Source organism: Solanum pennellii, chromosome 3 (genome assembly GCF_001406875.1).
Source record: "Solanum pennellii chromosome 3, SPENNV200".
In the NCBI taxonomy this organism is placed as follows: Eukaryota; Viridiplantae; Streptophyta; class Magnoliopsida; order Solanales; family Solanaceae; genus Solanum; species Solanum pennellii.
This window is the reverse complement of record NC_028639.1, coordinates 3,195,421-3,210,354: the sequence shown is the minus strand read 5'-3', so window position 1 is coordinate 3,210,354 and position 14,934 is coordinate 3,195,421. Positions and strand designations below refer to the sequence as shown.

At 36.3% G+C, this 14,934-nt stretch overlaps 2 protein-coding genes across 2 annotated transcripts in view; one reads left to right on the top strand and one right to left on the bottom strand.

Annotated features, from left to right (window-relative positions):
* Window positions 1–2,929, top strand: part of LOC107014167 (cytokinin hydroxylase) — a 4,172-nt gene extending 1,243 nt beyond the window's left edge. Inside the window, exons 2-4 of the mRNA XM_015214020.2 lie at window positions 362–591; window positions 995–1,588; window positions 2,288–2,929. Of these exons, the coding sequence (XP_015069506.2) occupies window positions 362–591; window positions 995–1,588; window positions 2,288–2,713 (1,250 nt within the window). The 3' untranslated portion in view covers window positions 2,714–2,929. The remainder of the gene's footprint in view (window positions 1–361; window positions 592–994; window positions 1,589–2,287) is intronic.
* A 532-nt stretch (window positions 2,930–3,461) lies between these two features.
* The window catches only part of LOC107013102 (tripeptidyl-peptidase 2), a 32,306-nt gene continuing 20,833 nt past the window's right edge, over window positions 3,462–14,934 (bottom strand). The window contains exons 22-34 of the mRNA XM_015213091.2: window positions 14,513–14,698; window positions 14,169–14,248; window positions 13,100–13,172; window positions 12,285–12,370; window positions 12,149–12,200; window positions 11,922–12,032; window positions 11,773–11,838; window positions 11,232–11,324; window positions 10,247–10,342; window positions 5,928–6,026; window positions 5,670–5,762; window positions 4,189–4,332; window positions 3,462–3,949 (exon numbers count right to left, since the gene is read on the bottom strand). Of these exons, the coding sequence (XP_015068577.1) occupies window positions 3,791–3,949; window positions 4,189–4,332; window positions 5,670–5,762; window positions 5,928–6,026; window positions 10,247–10,342; window positions 11,232–11,324; window positions 11,773–11,838; window positions 11,922–12,032; window positions 12,149–12,200; window positions 12,285–12,370; window positions 13,100–13,172; window positions 14,169–14,248; window positions 14,513–14,698 (1,338 nt within the window). The 3' untranslated portion in view covers window positions 3,462–3,790. The remainder of the gene's footprint in view (window positions 3,950–4,188; window positions 4,333–5,669; window positions 5,763–5,927; window positions 6,027–10,246; window positions 10,343–11,231; window positions 11,325–11,772; window positions 11,839–11,921; window positions 12,033–12,148; window positions 12,201–12,284; window positions 12,371–13,099; window positions 13,173–14,168; window positions 14,249–14,512; window positions 14,699–14,934) is intronic.

The following is a 14,934-nucleotide window of genomic DNA, read 5'->3' as shown; positions in this document are numbered from 1 at the left end:
TATATATATATATAGTGATGGGGAGTTCTAATGTTACTGATAAAGTTATTGTCATGTGACCAAGAGATCATGGTTCAAGCTATGAAAACAGTCTCTTATAAAAATGCAGAGTAAGACTACATACAATAGACTTTTATTAGTCTGGCCCTTCCTCAGAATCTGTGCATAGCAAAAGCTTAGTGTACCAGATTAATCCTTAACATATACAATATCATTTCTAAATCTATTGAGTTCAGTTGAATACGTAACTTATTTATACTATATATCCCAGTTGATTCTTTGAGATGAAATTTTATATAGCTACATTCTTACATGCAGTGTAAATGAAATAGTGTTCATAATTTTTATTAAATTTTTGTAGGAAAAGTATTTACATACTGGCTAGGGACAGAACCATTTGTCTACATTGCTGACCCAGAATTTATCAAGAAGATGTCTGCTGGAGTTATGGGTAAAACTTGGGGAAAACCAACAGTGTTTAAAAGGGATAGAAAGGCCATGTTTGGGAAAGGACTTGTTATGGTAGAAGGAGATGAATGGGTTAGACATAGGCATATTATTACTCCTGCTTTTACCACAGCCAATGTGAAGGTATATATAATTCTTAATTACTATGTTTGAACTTATTTATTTTCTCATTGAAGCACATCTTTGTACTACATATATATTAATTAGGGAACTCCACATGATGGGAGACAAAAATCAGTTTTCATATCTGGCTCCACAAAAAGTAACATGGCCTTAAAACTCAAATTGCCAAATGTCATGTCAATCATACATCATAAGGATTTAACTAACCTACAATATTATCATACTTATGTTATTTTTTTAGATAACCTGATAATATAAAAATGTAATACAATTTAGATGAGATGACCTGATAATATAAAAATATACTATATATATATATATTATATTTTTACATAAACATCCAATTTTTACACTTAATACATCATTTCCATCAACTTGTATTAATTTTAATTTTGGTTTTTAGGGCATGGCAAACTTAATGGTTGATTCCGCCACACACATGCTAGACCGTTGGGCTACACTCATCGATTCCGGGAACGCGGAAATCGATGTAGAGTCCGAAATCATAGATACAGCAGGAGAAATCATCGCAAAGACAAGCTTTGGCATTAGCTACGAAGAATGTGAAAAAGTATTAAAAAAATTAAGAAACATGCAAGTGACACTATTTAAGTCTACCCGTTACGTAGGGGTACCGTATGGAAACCAAATAATGTGTCTAAAAGAGACGTTAAAAGCCCATAATCTAGGCAAGGAGATCGATTCGCTCCTCATTTCGATTATTGAGGAGCGAAAAAGAAAAAGTATTGATCGTACAGAGCACGATCTTCTGAGTCTATTGTTAGCGGGGAACGGGAGGATGTTGAGTACGAGGGAAATGGTGGATGAATGTAAAACGTTCTTCTTCGGTGGACATGAGACCACCGCGCTAGCACTGGCCTGGACTTTGTTGTTGTTGGCACAGCATCCGGAGTGGCAAAATCAACTCAGAGAGGAAATCAAACAAGTGATGGGTGATGGTGAAATAGATGTCACTAAGCTTGTTGGCCTTAGGAAGGTAAGCTAATTATTTTCTTTATCAAGTACTAATCCAAACTATAGTCGTCGTTGACACCCAATTTTAACTGACCTAGAACTCATTCAGAAGCGCAATAATCGTGTCTCGAGTTTTTACTTCACACATTTGAGTTCGTATCTCGCATAAATTATCATTTATCTATCTTATTAAAAATATATTTTCTATTTTATCCTTATAAATATATATAAAAAAAATTCAATGAATAAACAAGTTAGTAAGGTCCAAAATGTTTCTTTTAAGGGTAAATTAATATTTTACAACTAATATGTAAGGGGAAGAGAGAATAACAAAAATTTTAAGGGGTCCCAAATATTTGGTCGGGGGTCAACATTGCATGTTTAAAGTTAAATTCAAAATCAACAACAATATTTAATGACAGAGAGAGCAGCGTGTAACTTTTCAGATACCAAATACTCCAAGGATTTGGGATTGAATGTGACTTGGTCTTATTTTTTTTTACACGTGCCAACTCCCTATATGCACCTAAATGTGACTTCCACCTGGTTAAAAATTTATCACTCACCGGCCACACCTCAAACTCTAGAACCTATTGTGACACAATTTTTTTAAATACTTATTTTTTATATATATATAAAAAAAAAAACTTACCTTTTAATTCAAGATTTATTTGTTTGGTAATATGGTGATGACTTTTTTCAACACGTATGTATAATGCAGATGGGATGGGTGATGAATGAAGTACTAAGACTATACTCACCAGCACCAAATGTGCAAAGGCAAGCTAGAGAAGACATTCAGGTGGATGATTTGGTCATTCCTAATGGAACAAATATGTGGATTGATGTGGTGTCCATGCATCATGACAAGACACTTTGGGGTGAAGATGTGAATGAGTTCAAACCAGAGAGGTTTAAGGATGACATCCATGGTGGATGTAAACATAAGATGGGATTTATGCCTTTTGGGTTTGGAGGAAGGATGTGCATTGGTAGGAATTTGACTATGATGGAGTACAAGATTGTCTTGTCATTAATCTTGACAAGGTTCTCCTTTTCCATCTCACCTAACTATAAACACTGTCCCTCTATCATGCTTTCTCTTAGACCCACACTAGGTTTACCTCTTATACTCCAATCGCTTTAATTTAGCATATTAGAATAATCAACAAACTATTACCTGTTAAGCTCTAAGAGGCAGCCATATCTGTCTGAATTTTGTTTTTGTACTCTTTACTATACTCTTCTTAAAAAAAAAATTACACAGGAGAATGAGGAGCAATGGCTTACAGAAGTATACCTCCTCATTTTCCGGGAGTCGAATTCATGTACTGATTATAATTTATATTATCAAAGTTAAATACATAATAGTTGAATACTTACTCATGACAAGAGATACTGAGAGAGTGAGCATAACAAATGAATATTAAGTTGCAGTAAAATTAGAGATGTTGAATCATAAACGATGCAACCAAGTGATCAACAAACTAAGAGAATCGTAAGATTTCAAATTCCAACAGAACAAAAGATACTAGATAACTTCGATAGTTGTATTGATGAGAGGTTGAAATAATCAAAGTGCGCAAAAGCAATCCAGACACCATCGTCATCACCAAACAAACAAAAAAAGAAAACTATAAATGAATATGAGAAGAAACGAAGCAGGTCAAACACATCCAACCTAACTGCAACCAATTAAAGGGTAAAGGGTCCATTTGGGCAAAAGTGAAATACACACTCAAAAGAGATGTAACAAATTTTTCAAGAAGTAACCCTGGTAAATATATTTTTAAAAGAAATTATCTGAAAGCCCCTATGGTTTCCACACCCAAACAAGTGTTTGAATACGGTTCAGCCAATACAACCAAGCTTTGGAACATGAATGACAAGTGTAATCTCAAACAAGAAATCCTTATATAACCGTATTCTGAATGATGTGTTTGAATGTCCACGGAAACCATAAACACCCAGATACACAACAAAAGTTCACATGAAACAAATCTTATACAACATTTAGATTTTAAATTACATAGTTTATACATGCAATCCTGCTTTTAAGTAGGACTGAAGAAAACAAACTAAATGATTATTGAAAAGAAAGAAAGAATCTTATTCAACATTGCACTGCGCCACAAGTAATCGTTTTTTTTTTTTTGCAGAACTCCGTCACATCTTCTCTTTCTCTCATATTCTACAAAAATTTTGTGCGCTCACTGAACAAAAACTAAAAAAGAGGTAGTGACGATGGAAATCGTACTTGCATCCACTGTTTCTCATATGCCACCAAGTGGCTCCATCCTATCTGATCGAGCAAAGAGAGCTTTAGTTCATAAAACTTCTTCTTGGGTGGGTTACCATCATCTTGTATCATGTCATTTAGAACCTGATGTAACAAGTCAGCAATTAATCAATTTTTTGAACAAATAAGATCTTGTAATTACATGAGCTAACCAGTGTTATAAAAATGCATGCATCCCATGTTCAAGATATGAACGATTGTTATAGCGAAGCAAGAATGAGAGAAGTTCAATCATCTAAGCGGAGAAAATCATGAATACGTAGTGTACTGATGCACTAATTAAAATTTGCAGCATTTACAAAATGCTCAAAAAGTAGTTGTACCTTAAGTGCGGTTCCAAGTCTCCCATGATGCCTCTCACGGAAAACCGAAAGTATGCCATATTTAGAGGACTTCAGATCCACCCATTTCTTTAGCTCTTTGAAGTTCTCTTCAAACATATCTACCTTATCCACAGTGCTTTCACCCTACCACAAACCATAATAACCTCATTAGGCACTCAAAAAACAACATGAATAAATAAAATAAAGAAGAACCCTGGGCACTTCATGGTTTGTGCATAATCAATTATAATTGAATGCACGATGTACAACAGAATATGAAGACCAACTCATAATCTACTGCATCAGGTGCTCATCCCGATCAGAGTTAATCTCAGGCAATCATCCCTATCAGACTAACTTAAATATAGTAACATACTCTAACATGTGCAGGAACTATCTAATCAATACTCAGACCCAGGAAAAATAGGAACAAGAAATTCAGTTTGCCAGTTACTTGGTTACTCCCTCCGTTCACTTTTACTTGTCACATTTGGACTTCAGTCTTGACACACCCACTAAGAGAACAATTATTGGCATCGCTATTTCGCCCAATAGATGGTTCGTATAAGGTCTTTAAAAATGATTTCAGAATAAATAATTAATGTTAAGCGTAAACATGGAAATTTTTTTTTACTTTTTTTTTTAAATGTTAAAAGTGAAACTATTTTTGAAATAGTGGACAATAAAAGTGAACAGGAGGGAGTATTATAAAAGTGAACAGGGGAGGGAGTATTTTTGTTTTCTTCTGAAGCTCTTGTTTTCATCCCACAATGCTTATTCCTTCATTGATTATATTTGATAGAATAAACTTTACCTATTTTCTAAAAATTTTAGGATTCCAGGGTTGGGGATCACTTACAGAAATTTCCATCAGCGAAGGTTAAACTCAAGGCATCAATGTAAAGCACGACTATATGACAAATCATACATATGTCATTTAGAATTTTGTCCCACAGAATTCTCAAGGATACAATAATTTTAATCTGTTAGAACTTAGAAGCTCATTTAATGTGTAATGCACCTTGCACAGAGACAAACTGATGTTTAAAATCAAACAGATCCACAGTAATCCATTCTAGCAGATGTGCTAGAAGTGAAATGCCTGAATGAAGTCTCAGGAGCTGCACAAAATGAACAAACCACTTCCGTCCAGCTTATTCTTCTTTTGTTGGACAAGTATCTAATAGCCTATATTATTGTTTTAAGTGTCAGAACTCACAAAGATTAAGCTTTTTAAACAAAGCACTTTTCATTCTAAGGCCATTCTTTATTCCTATTTGCATTGGCAATCATCTCACCAGTAAGCATCTATGTTGCTCGGACTCTTTAAAAATGTCAACATGCGTGTCGGATTCTCCAAAAAATAGTGTATTTTGAGAATATGACACGGGTGTGGCATCGAAAGTGAAGAGTCCACATAACTTAGGGCAGCATTCAAGAGCAAGGATAGAAGATAAATCGCTCCATTAAAGAGTCATTACCTTCAATGCTTCAAGCTCAGCCAAAGCCAATCCCTTCTGGTAGAGTGCTTCAGTTAACTGGTCACGGGTCGTCTCCATCTTCTTCTTCAGTTTCTGTCAAATGGATTAGACTGTTGTTATGACTAGTTTCTTGGCAGAAAAAGCTGTTCTGCTGAGATGGACAAATCCAGCAGTCCAGTTTTTTACAGTTAGCAGAAAGGTTACTTTTCTTCAATTGAAATTGTAACACAGGTAAAAACACCAAAGATGAACACTCACTTCTGTAGCCTCATCTTCTGGATCACTTCTGAGGGCACAATATTTTGCCAATTCATCTCTATCGATGCTAGCAACAACCTCGTCTGCTGCACTGATTATCTGGAGAAAGCACATGCCTTGGAATCATGAAATCCATGAACACTTAAATAATATTGAAAGGCTGAAAATCAATTCAAGTATTTGTCGCCCATCTGATAAAATAGGTTTGCCACCAATTTGTTTGACCTACTTAATCTGTGACTTCCAAAAGAAATTGACCACTCTCCTCTCCAACTGAAGCAACATCCACACAGAGAAATTCTAAATAAAACACTTCTTTTTCTTAGTACTCTTTTAAGCTTTCTAGAACCTTCTCCCATCATATCACTTGCAACCCTGCAAACAAATTAGTGGACGCTCAAAGTTTCTTTTCTACATGGTACCCACCCATTCCTACCTGCTCTTATAGAAGGAGAAGATGGAATTATCGAATCACATACAACCTATAAGTGGTAGCACAGATATAAACACCTTGTGCAAGTATCAGGGGACTCTATCTGTTCTCAACTCTACTGATAGGGCAACTGTATAGACAGATCAGAACAACTGTTCACAGTTAAATTGTCAAACAGAAAGCATCTTCAGACTAGGCTCTATCGCTTCAGACTAGGCTCTATCACTTCTNTTTGGGGGGGGGGGGGGTGACAAGGACCTTTTAGCCATCTAATATAGGTAACAAGTTATTTCACTTAATGTAGTTCCAAGTTAAATTGTTCTTCCTTGCTTTGAAACTTTTAGTATCTCAATAGAATTCTTCAATGTTACAAGTTGTTTGTAAGAGATTGATGATTCTACAAGAACATTTATGGAAGACTTCCATTTGCTCCTCTTCAATGGAAGTTTGATGACACACTTTACTGATATATTGGTTAATTCAATGTTGTGGTTCAATTCGTTGAATGGATCTAAAATAGGAGCCAGTTAGACATAAAGCTTTTGAAAATGCAGTGCACATAAGTAAATGAGGAACAAAATGAATACAGAGCTTAAACGAGCATCCCAGACCACATAGGCTTTCCCCCCAAAAAACCCCAGCAACTAAGATAAATAACGGAGATAAAGCACCTATTTCTGTACCGGTTCCGAAATAGCGAAGAAAAAGGGGATGCTTTGCTAATAGGAACAAAGAAGAATACTCAACCAAGCCGCAGGAACATGTTCATATATACGAGAATTTCCACCTGATTGAAGATCTAATGGTGCTACATGAAGACTTAAAATGAATGGCCATCGTTATTGAGAACTGAGATCCAATTGCAAAAGGTAAATTTAAGACCATGTTTCCTAACAAGTGTCATGGAAAAAAGGTTATTTTTCAGATAAATACTTTCTGGGAAATGTTTCTTGGTGTGTGGCTGGTAAACTAAAAAAATACTCCCTCTGATTCAATTTGTTTGTCCTACTTCCCTTTTTAGTCCGTTTCAAAAAGAATGTCGAGTTCCTTTTTTAGCAACTCCCGAATTCCAACGTTACACATGGCATGTTTGAAGACCACAAGATTAAAGGGCATTTTGATACATTTGACATATCTTTTAGCCATTGATAACTTTTGATGTCAAATTCAAAAGCAATGGTGATAGGGAAGGGGAAGGGGAAATCAAATAATACTCCATGAAGATCAAATTAATCTCATGGAATATTGGGGGGCTGAATGAACAGGGAAAGAGAAGGGTGGTACAAAACCTGTTGCAGGATTGGAAAGCAGACAATGTCCGCCTCCAGGAAACTAAATTAAAAGGCAATGTACGGAACTTGGTTAAACAAATTTGGGCAGGGAGATGGATTAAATAAGCTTGTTTAGAGGCCAGTGGAACCAGAGGAGGAATCCTAATGTTATGGGACTCCGAATGTGGCAAGGGGAAAAATGCAAGTTGGAGCCTATACTCTCTCTTGTAAATTCAAAGCTCAGGCAAGCAACTTTGAATGTCATACAACCGGAGCGTATGCTCCAAATAGTAAAGTGGAAAGGAGGTTTGCATGGGAAGAACTGGCTGATGTAAGAGGCTTGATGGTGGTCCATGGGCTGTTTGTGGTGACTTTAGTGTCGGTAGATTTCCTTCTGTAAAAAAGGAATGCTACAGGTTAAACTCAGCAATGAGAGAGTTCTCAGAATGCACTGAAGACATGGACCGCATTGATCTGCAATTAAGTGGTGGAAGGTATACCTGGGACAAGGGTGATAACCATATAACAGCATCCAGAATAGACAGGATTATGGCCTTAATCCTCCACAGAATGGAATAATCAATTTACCAATATTAAAGCAAACTACTATGAAAAGAGTGACTTCTGATCATGTTCCTATAGCCTTGTTGTGTGGACATTGGGAACAAACTAAATTTTATTTTAAGTTCGAAAACTGGTGGCTGAACCAAGAAGGATTTGTTGAAAGAATCAAAGTCTGGTGGAATGATTTTGAGTTCTATGAGAACCAGATTACATCATCAGAAGTAAGAGGCAAGGTGGATTAGGTATAAGAATCTCAAAAACCATAGCAAAGCTCTGAAGGTGAAATGGTTACCACCAATGAAGCAGTTTTGACATTTGATAATGTGGCCAAGAGAGGAATCTCTCTATGCAACAGATGTTCCTTATGTGGTAAGGCTAAAGAGACAGTGAGACATCTCTTCTTACATAGCAACTTTACTGAGCAGCTGTGGCAGATTTTCCTTAATCTCAGAGGCATATCTTGGTGTATGCCTAGCAAGATTGGTGAGACTCTATTCAGTTGGGATATGGCTGGAGTTGGGGCTACAAACATAGAAAGACGGAGGATGATCCCTGCAAATATTTGGTGGACTATATGGAGAAAGAGAAACTAGAGATGTTTTGAGAATAGGAACAACAACCTGCAGGGAGTAAAGCTTAAGTGGATCTTGTTGTTCTGCTTTTGGTTTACAAATGTCTACTCCAATGTAACTAAGTCAATCATAGATGTTTTAGGATCCATTTAGATTTGGTTCAGCTTTTGGATAGATTATACGTCCTTTCTGCTTTTGTAAATATGGCTTTTCAGTACTACCTAAGTACCAAATGAAAAACAAATGTTACCAGTTTCAAAAAAAAAATTCGAAATTGTTTTTCATATCTTCAATTTAATACCACAAGATTCAAAAATCTTCTTTAGTTTTTTTAAACTTCGCGCCAAGTCAAAATAGGACAACCAAATTGAAACGGATGGAGTAACATAACATACCCAGTTATAATTGTGGTTTGGAGAGGATGCTGTGTATGCACTCTTAACCTACTTTGTGAAGGTAGAGAGGCTGTTTAGGTAGCTGAAAAATAATTTTGGAGGTGAAGATTTATCGAAGAATGATAAGATATCTGAAAATCAGAAAATATTTTAATAGAACATTTACTATCTTTGTTCTATTTAATATATGGTGGTGTTTAACTGGGTGAAGGAAAATAAGACCTTCGGCACACACCAAAAGCAACTCCAGAACTTGTGGCTATAAATATGACAACGTAACAACCAGAACACAAGTTTAGAGAATATGTACTCTTTTGTGTTATGATGCTTTGGTTAGATCCGCATTGTATTTTGGACTTAGTGGGATAGTTCAGTTCAGAACCCAAAGAACTCGGGAACGTTCTAAAACACGGTTGAGATTTAGAAAGCTTAAAAGCCAACTTTGCAAACCCAAACCCTCCTTTTGAACTTTAGATGCTGTTGAGCGGTTCGAGACTTTGTACAAGTTTACAACATGTTTTTGGGACTTGTTGTCTTTCTCGCATTTGGACCCGAGGAGCTCGGGGGTGTTTCAGGACCTTAGTGGGCATTGAAATTGGCAAACTTTTGCTGATGATTGGTGCCTCCCAAGTGACTGCAAGACACAAGATGCAATTGCGAAGCTCAGGCGGGCAAAACATTGCGATCACAAGGACGGGTATGTGACTGTGAGGAGAGTGACCGCAATCACGAAAGGTAAGCTTGGCAGGGTCCTGTGATCGTGAAGTGGCCCTGTAGCTATAATTAGCACATTTTCAAATTCTCGAATCAGTTCAAGTCTGATTTTGGGGGTTTTGATGTGATGTTGGCTTGCAATTTGGGAATCAAAAGGTGGAATTTCGTCCAAAGAATCTAGGTATTTCCAACACTACCCTAATGTAAATATTTTCTGGAAAACATAACATACATGGATACAAAAAAAGCAAAGCTGCGCTCCAAAAGTTACAATTACAACCAGTTATATACTAAACAAATTTAAACTGGTTAACAAGTTGCATGATCCCAGAAAAAGCAAATTGAGGTATATACTTCAAAACTATTTTACCTCTGTGAAATGATGGAATTTATCCTCAATATTGCTCCGAGAAAGCACGCCTTCCAGTATTTTAGCAAGCAAAGGAGTGTATTTAGGGTACTCTGACTGCAAAGTAAATTGAAAAAATAAAAAAGCAAAACAACAGTGACATACATGGTGAGCATATAAATAGATAGAGCAAGAATCAGTGCAAAAGGAATGATAAAAGGGAAATTCCACAGAAGTCTGGAGAAAAGATCAAACAGTCACGTTTTAACGGCAAATGCTCTTTCTACTACTGGAGAGATAAAATTAAGAGATCCCCGTTAAAAGAAGAGGCAGCACAAAGTTGGCACACACAACAAAAAAAGTAACCTAAGTCAGACGTCTGACACAAGAGGTAAAGGACAAAAACAACATGAGCTGACAGAGATCTGCACATAACCTCATCAACCCTTTCTGCACACTCTTCCCTTACTCCAGTAGAGTAGGGCACCGCGACTTTTTTACTCCAAATTGAAATAACACAGTTTTTAGTTTTGTTGACTTCAGCACATCATTTTGAGAAAGGATTTTTCTTTTTCTTTTTTTTGAGAAAGACTTCAGAACATTATGTAGAAGTTGCAAGTTTTCAGCAGGTAGGAATGGGCTTTGCTTAACCTATTCTGAGTTAGTACCTTCCAGTGTCGTTTGGTACCTCACATCAAGTTTATTAGCTCATAAATTAGGCCTTCAAGGCAATTATTGTCACCTCCTTGAAACAATTCAACAATTACCTTTGTTGACTTCAGCACATCATTTTGAGAAAGGATTTTTCTTTTTCTTTTTTTTGAGAAAGACTTCAGAACATTATGTAGAAGTTGCAAGTTTTCAGCAGGTAGGAATGGGCTTTGCTTAACCTATTCTGAGTTAGTACCTTCCAGTGTCGTTTGGTACCTCACATCAAGTTTATTAGCTCACAAATTAGGCCTTCAAGGCAATTATTGTCACCTCCTTGAAACAATTCAACAATTACCTTAAGTGACTGAGATAACTTTTTCCATTCAGCACGTTCCTCATCTGTGCCTTGATTCAAGCTAGAAAGAATCTTTATTTTAGCATCACGGACCTGATTGACAAAAGGAAAGCTACATTAGGCATGTCAAATACTAGATAACTTAAATGATTGATAGTAGAAAGATACCTTTTTAAGACAACTACCAGTATACAAACAGTTGAAAGCAGAAGCAGCTAATACTCAGTAATTCCACAAGTTAATAACAAAACAATCTACGTTTACCCCTTCAGTATGGTGGTGTACTATTTATCTTGTTAGGAACGAGAATCAAGGTTGTATAACAACTCTAATTGATACAACATCTAACCAGACATTGCATGCATGAAGATATTTCTCCAAATCCAGGAAAAAAAAAGGAAGCCATAAATGAAACAAGAACCAGAATAACATAAATAGAAATGACTTCACTCAACTAGTGTTAAGCAAAGTGACCTACTGTATGAACACACTTAAATAGATTACTTGCCAACATTCGGATTTGATAAATAAATATGAATACCTCTTCTTCTAGTCTTTCTAAGACAGACTTGGTGTCACTCGAACTTTTTCCTTTGTCCTCGTCAAGCTGAAAAGAAAATATTCTGAAATGTAAGAGTTCAACTGTGCATTGCAGAAGATAAATGTAGACAGAAGGATACAAGGGACAACCTTAATTGGTGGCACAATATAAGATATTTGATAAGAAGCAGGATTCTTCTGCAGACTTTTTCCCCCTTCATATGAGATTGGGCCAAACAATACAGATCCTTCACGGGAATTCTGCAAGTAGATAAATCATACAATGACCAGGACACATAGAGGACAGCTCACAGAAATGGAATGACAGGATGACAAGTTCTGAGTTAAGCGATAGAAAAGAATTTTGGTAGGAAAACCTTTGGGAGCTTGTCCTTCGCTGGAGGACCCACATAGAATGCTTCTTTCACTCTACAAATATCAAGATGTAAAACAATACACATAGTGATACAACAGCAAGAAAAAGATAACCGTCATAAATTGGACTAAACTTACCCTGGAACTAGATCTGAAGAGTTAAAGGAACCATCACCCGTTAGTGGGCCATCAGGCTGAGAATAGAAGTTCAACCGAACAATGTCCTATGCAAAAAACTTATGCATCAACAAACAAAAACTTTGAAGAGTGTCAACTGTTAATCAGTATGGAACTACTTAAGTTGCTTGCCCCTCGGGCTTAGTTCATTTGCAAAGGTTGAGGGACTCGTGACTTAGGTTATAGGTTGTTGCATCGTTTAAACTAAAGTCTGGTATTTAAGTAGAGAAGGGTAGAGGGGTGTGCCCATTGTCTCGAGTTTCGTAAGGTTGTAGTTGGTCCTATGATTTGACCCCAGACAGATTTCTCTATCATTACAAAAAAGAAAAGAAGGTATAGATTAGTTCATACTTTAAGAAGGAGATCGTCAATTTCCTATTGTTGGAAAATGAAGGAAATAAATAGCCATCACCAAGCGTTAAATCCCAAACTAGTTGGAATCAGCACTTGAACCCTTAATTCAGTCCAAACTTCTTTTCAATAACCATCCTCTGGCCAAGCTAAGGTGAGTGTTGAGAGAGTATTAGAAGGTCAAGATGTATTTTGGCTGGTCACTTACTTGACTGCTGTGGGCAAATACAATAACTTTCAAAAGCAAGTCAAACCTCATGACTTTAAACATGTAATCCTGAACATGTAAAGAAGGATAGCAACTACACAACTGAAAGGACCAATGCATCAAATAAAAGGAGATGTCTGCCTGCTTCTCAACTATTGATTAGTTCAGACTGATAAAATTTTGATCTGTAAAGAGAGTAGCAGTGATAGCAGTGTACCTTTTCCTCCAATTTTCTTTCGATGAATAACACCAGTTGCTTCATCTTCTCTAGGTACTGTACATTGTCATGCCTGAACCACAGACATTACGAGCTGGTGAAGGCTTACATTCAAGCTAGCCAATTTGGCACAATCATTGTGTGTAAATCTCATAAGAGAGCAAAAAGAAACAAAGCATGGATTGGTTTCAAATTACAATGTAATAATTGGGTGTTAGAAGAATCACAAAAAAAAAGGTGTGCTGAGGCTAGACAATCTCATTAAAGAAATATCATAGATAATTTCCTTGGTACATCAGTTTGCTTGGATTACAAGCCTTAGTTGAGGTGTCAAAGCTGGCCCCTAGTTTAAGGGTCATCTTTGTATTTGGCCTTCGAATTTTATCATCAGATTATCAGTAGATTCTATTCTCTTCTTTCCTCTCTCAGTCCTTGGTTAAGACTCAAGTAACTTTTGCCTACTGCTTGATGGCCATACTAGAAAATAAGAAGTGAGCTATACTGATGCAATGATATCACCAAGACAAGTACCAGCTATTTACAGGTGTGAGATGCAATACACATATATGTCCATGTGTGGCAAAAAGCTCACCTCTTCTAACACACTAATTCTAGCATTCTAACACTAATGCTTAACTTTCTATTTTCTTTTTCTTTTTTTTGATAATGGTAACTTTACTTCTATATATCCACAGGTATACTACAACCAAGGTGTAGTACCCCTTCAAAAGTATTACAACTTACAACTTGTAATTCAGTTCTGTGCATCACAAAAAGTTAAAAACATCACAAATATTTTCTGTATGAGCTTAACAAATACAAGGGTATTAAAAAAAAACCTAGATGGACACACATCCAAGCCACCTCACTTAATACCTTATGTTCTACTTACTAGTATAGAGGCAACTTTTATGGTCTAAAACTCAAGCACAGATAACCTCAATTCCCAGGGTCAAAATGAGGAAAGAACCATCGGCAATGAGATATATATAAGTAAAGAGATGCATGAGGAAATAATCTGCACAATCTCACAGCACATCAAATAAATAATGTAGGCACATCCACATACCTCAGATATAGCTGTACAGTATATTCACCCTTCGGAAGTTTGGAGGACTCTGGATAAACATCACCCTTAGCATGCACACGCTACAGAATGAAAGGAGAGGATAACAAGCAAAAATTGTCAGATTACATGTATATGATAATCGCAAAACTCAACTTTTTTTATTAAGAAAAATGCTCTGCTTCATGATTACTATGAAACAAGTGAAATAATCTAGCATTGATAAGCTCACACAATTTGCATCCACTTGTTGAGTTAAATAAAATGCACAAATGTGTTACATTTTTGGCTTTAAATATATTCAAATCATGCATACTTACCCAAAAAAAAATTGTATCAACTATTACGCAATTATAGACTATTATGCTTTTCAAAGAATCCGCTTTATGAAGAGTATTAAGGCTGTGAACAAGGTGCTCTGAATGAAGTACTCCATTTCTTTCTAGAAGTAGCTCAATATTATACCAAGTTTTGTTGTCATCTTTCACCAATGATGTTTTCAGCATATTTCCAGTTTTCACTTCACGGAAGCTCTGTCGCATTACATTTAAACATTGGAAAGAATTCTCCTTCCATTATTGATGAATTCCTTCAAAAATATTTCAGGTACTATTTCTTCTACACATACAAGCACAGAAGGTCCCCTGATATACTCCACTCACAAAAAAACTAACAGATTGTTAATCCTGCTACCACCCACATAAGGAAGTCTTTCTTGAGATACTCTTGTGTGTGTACTTTTTTTTTACTTTTTCTTTCGGGGGGGGGG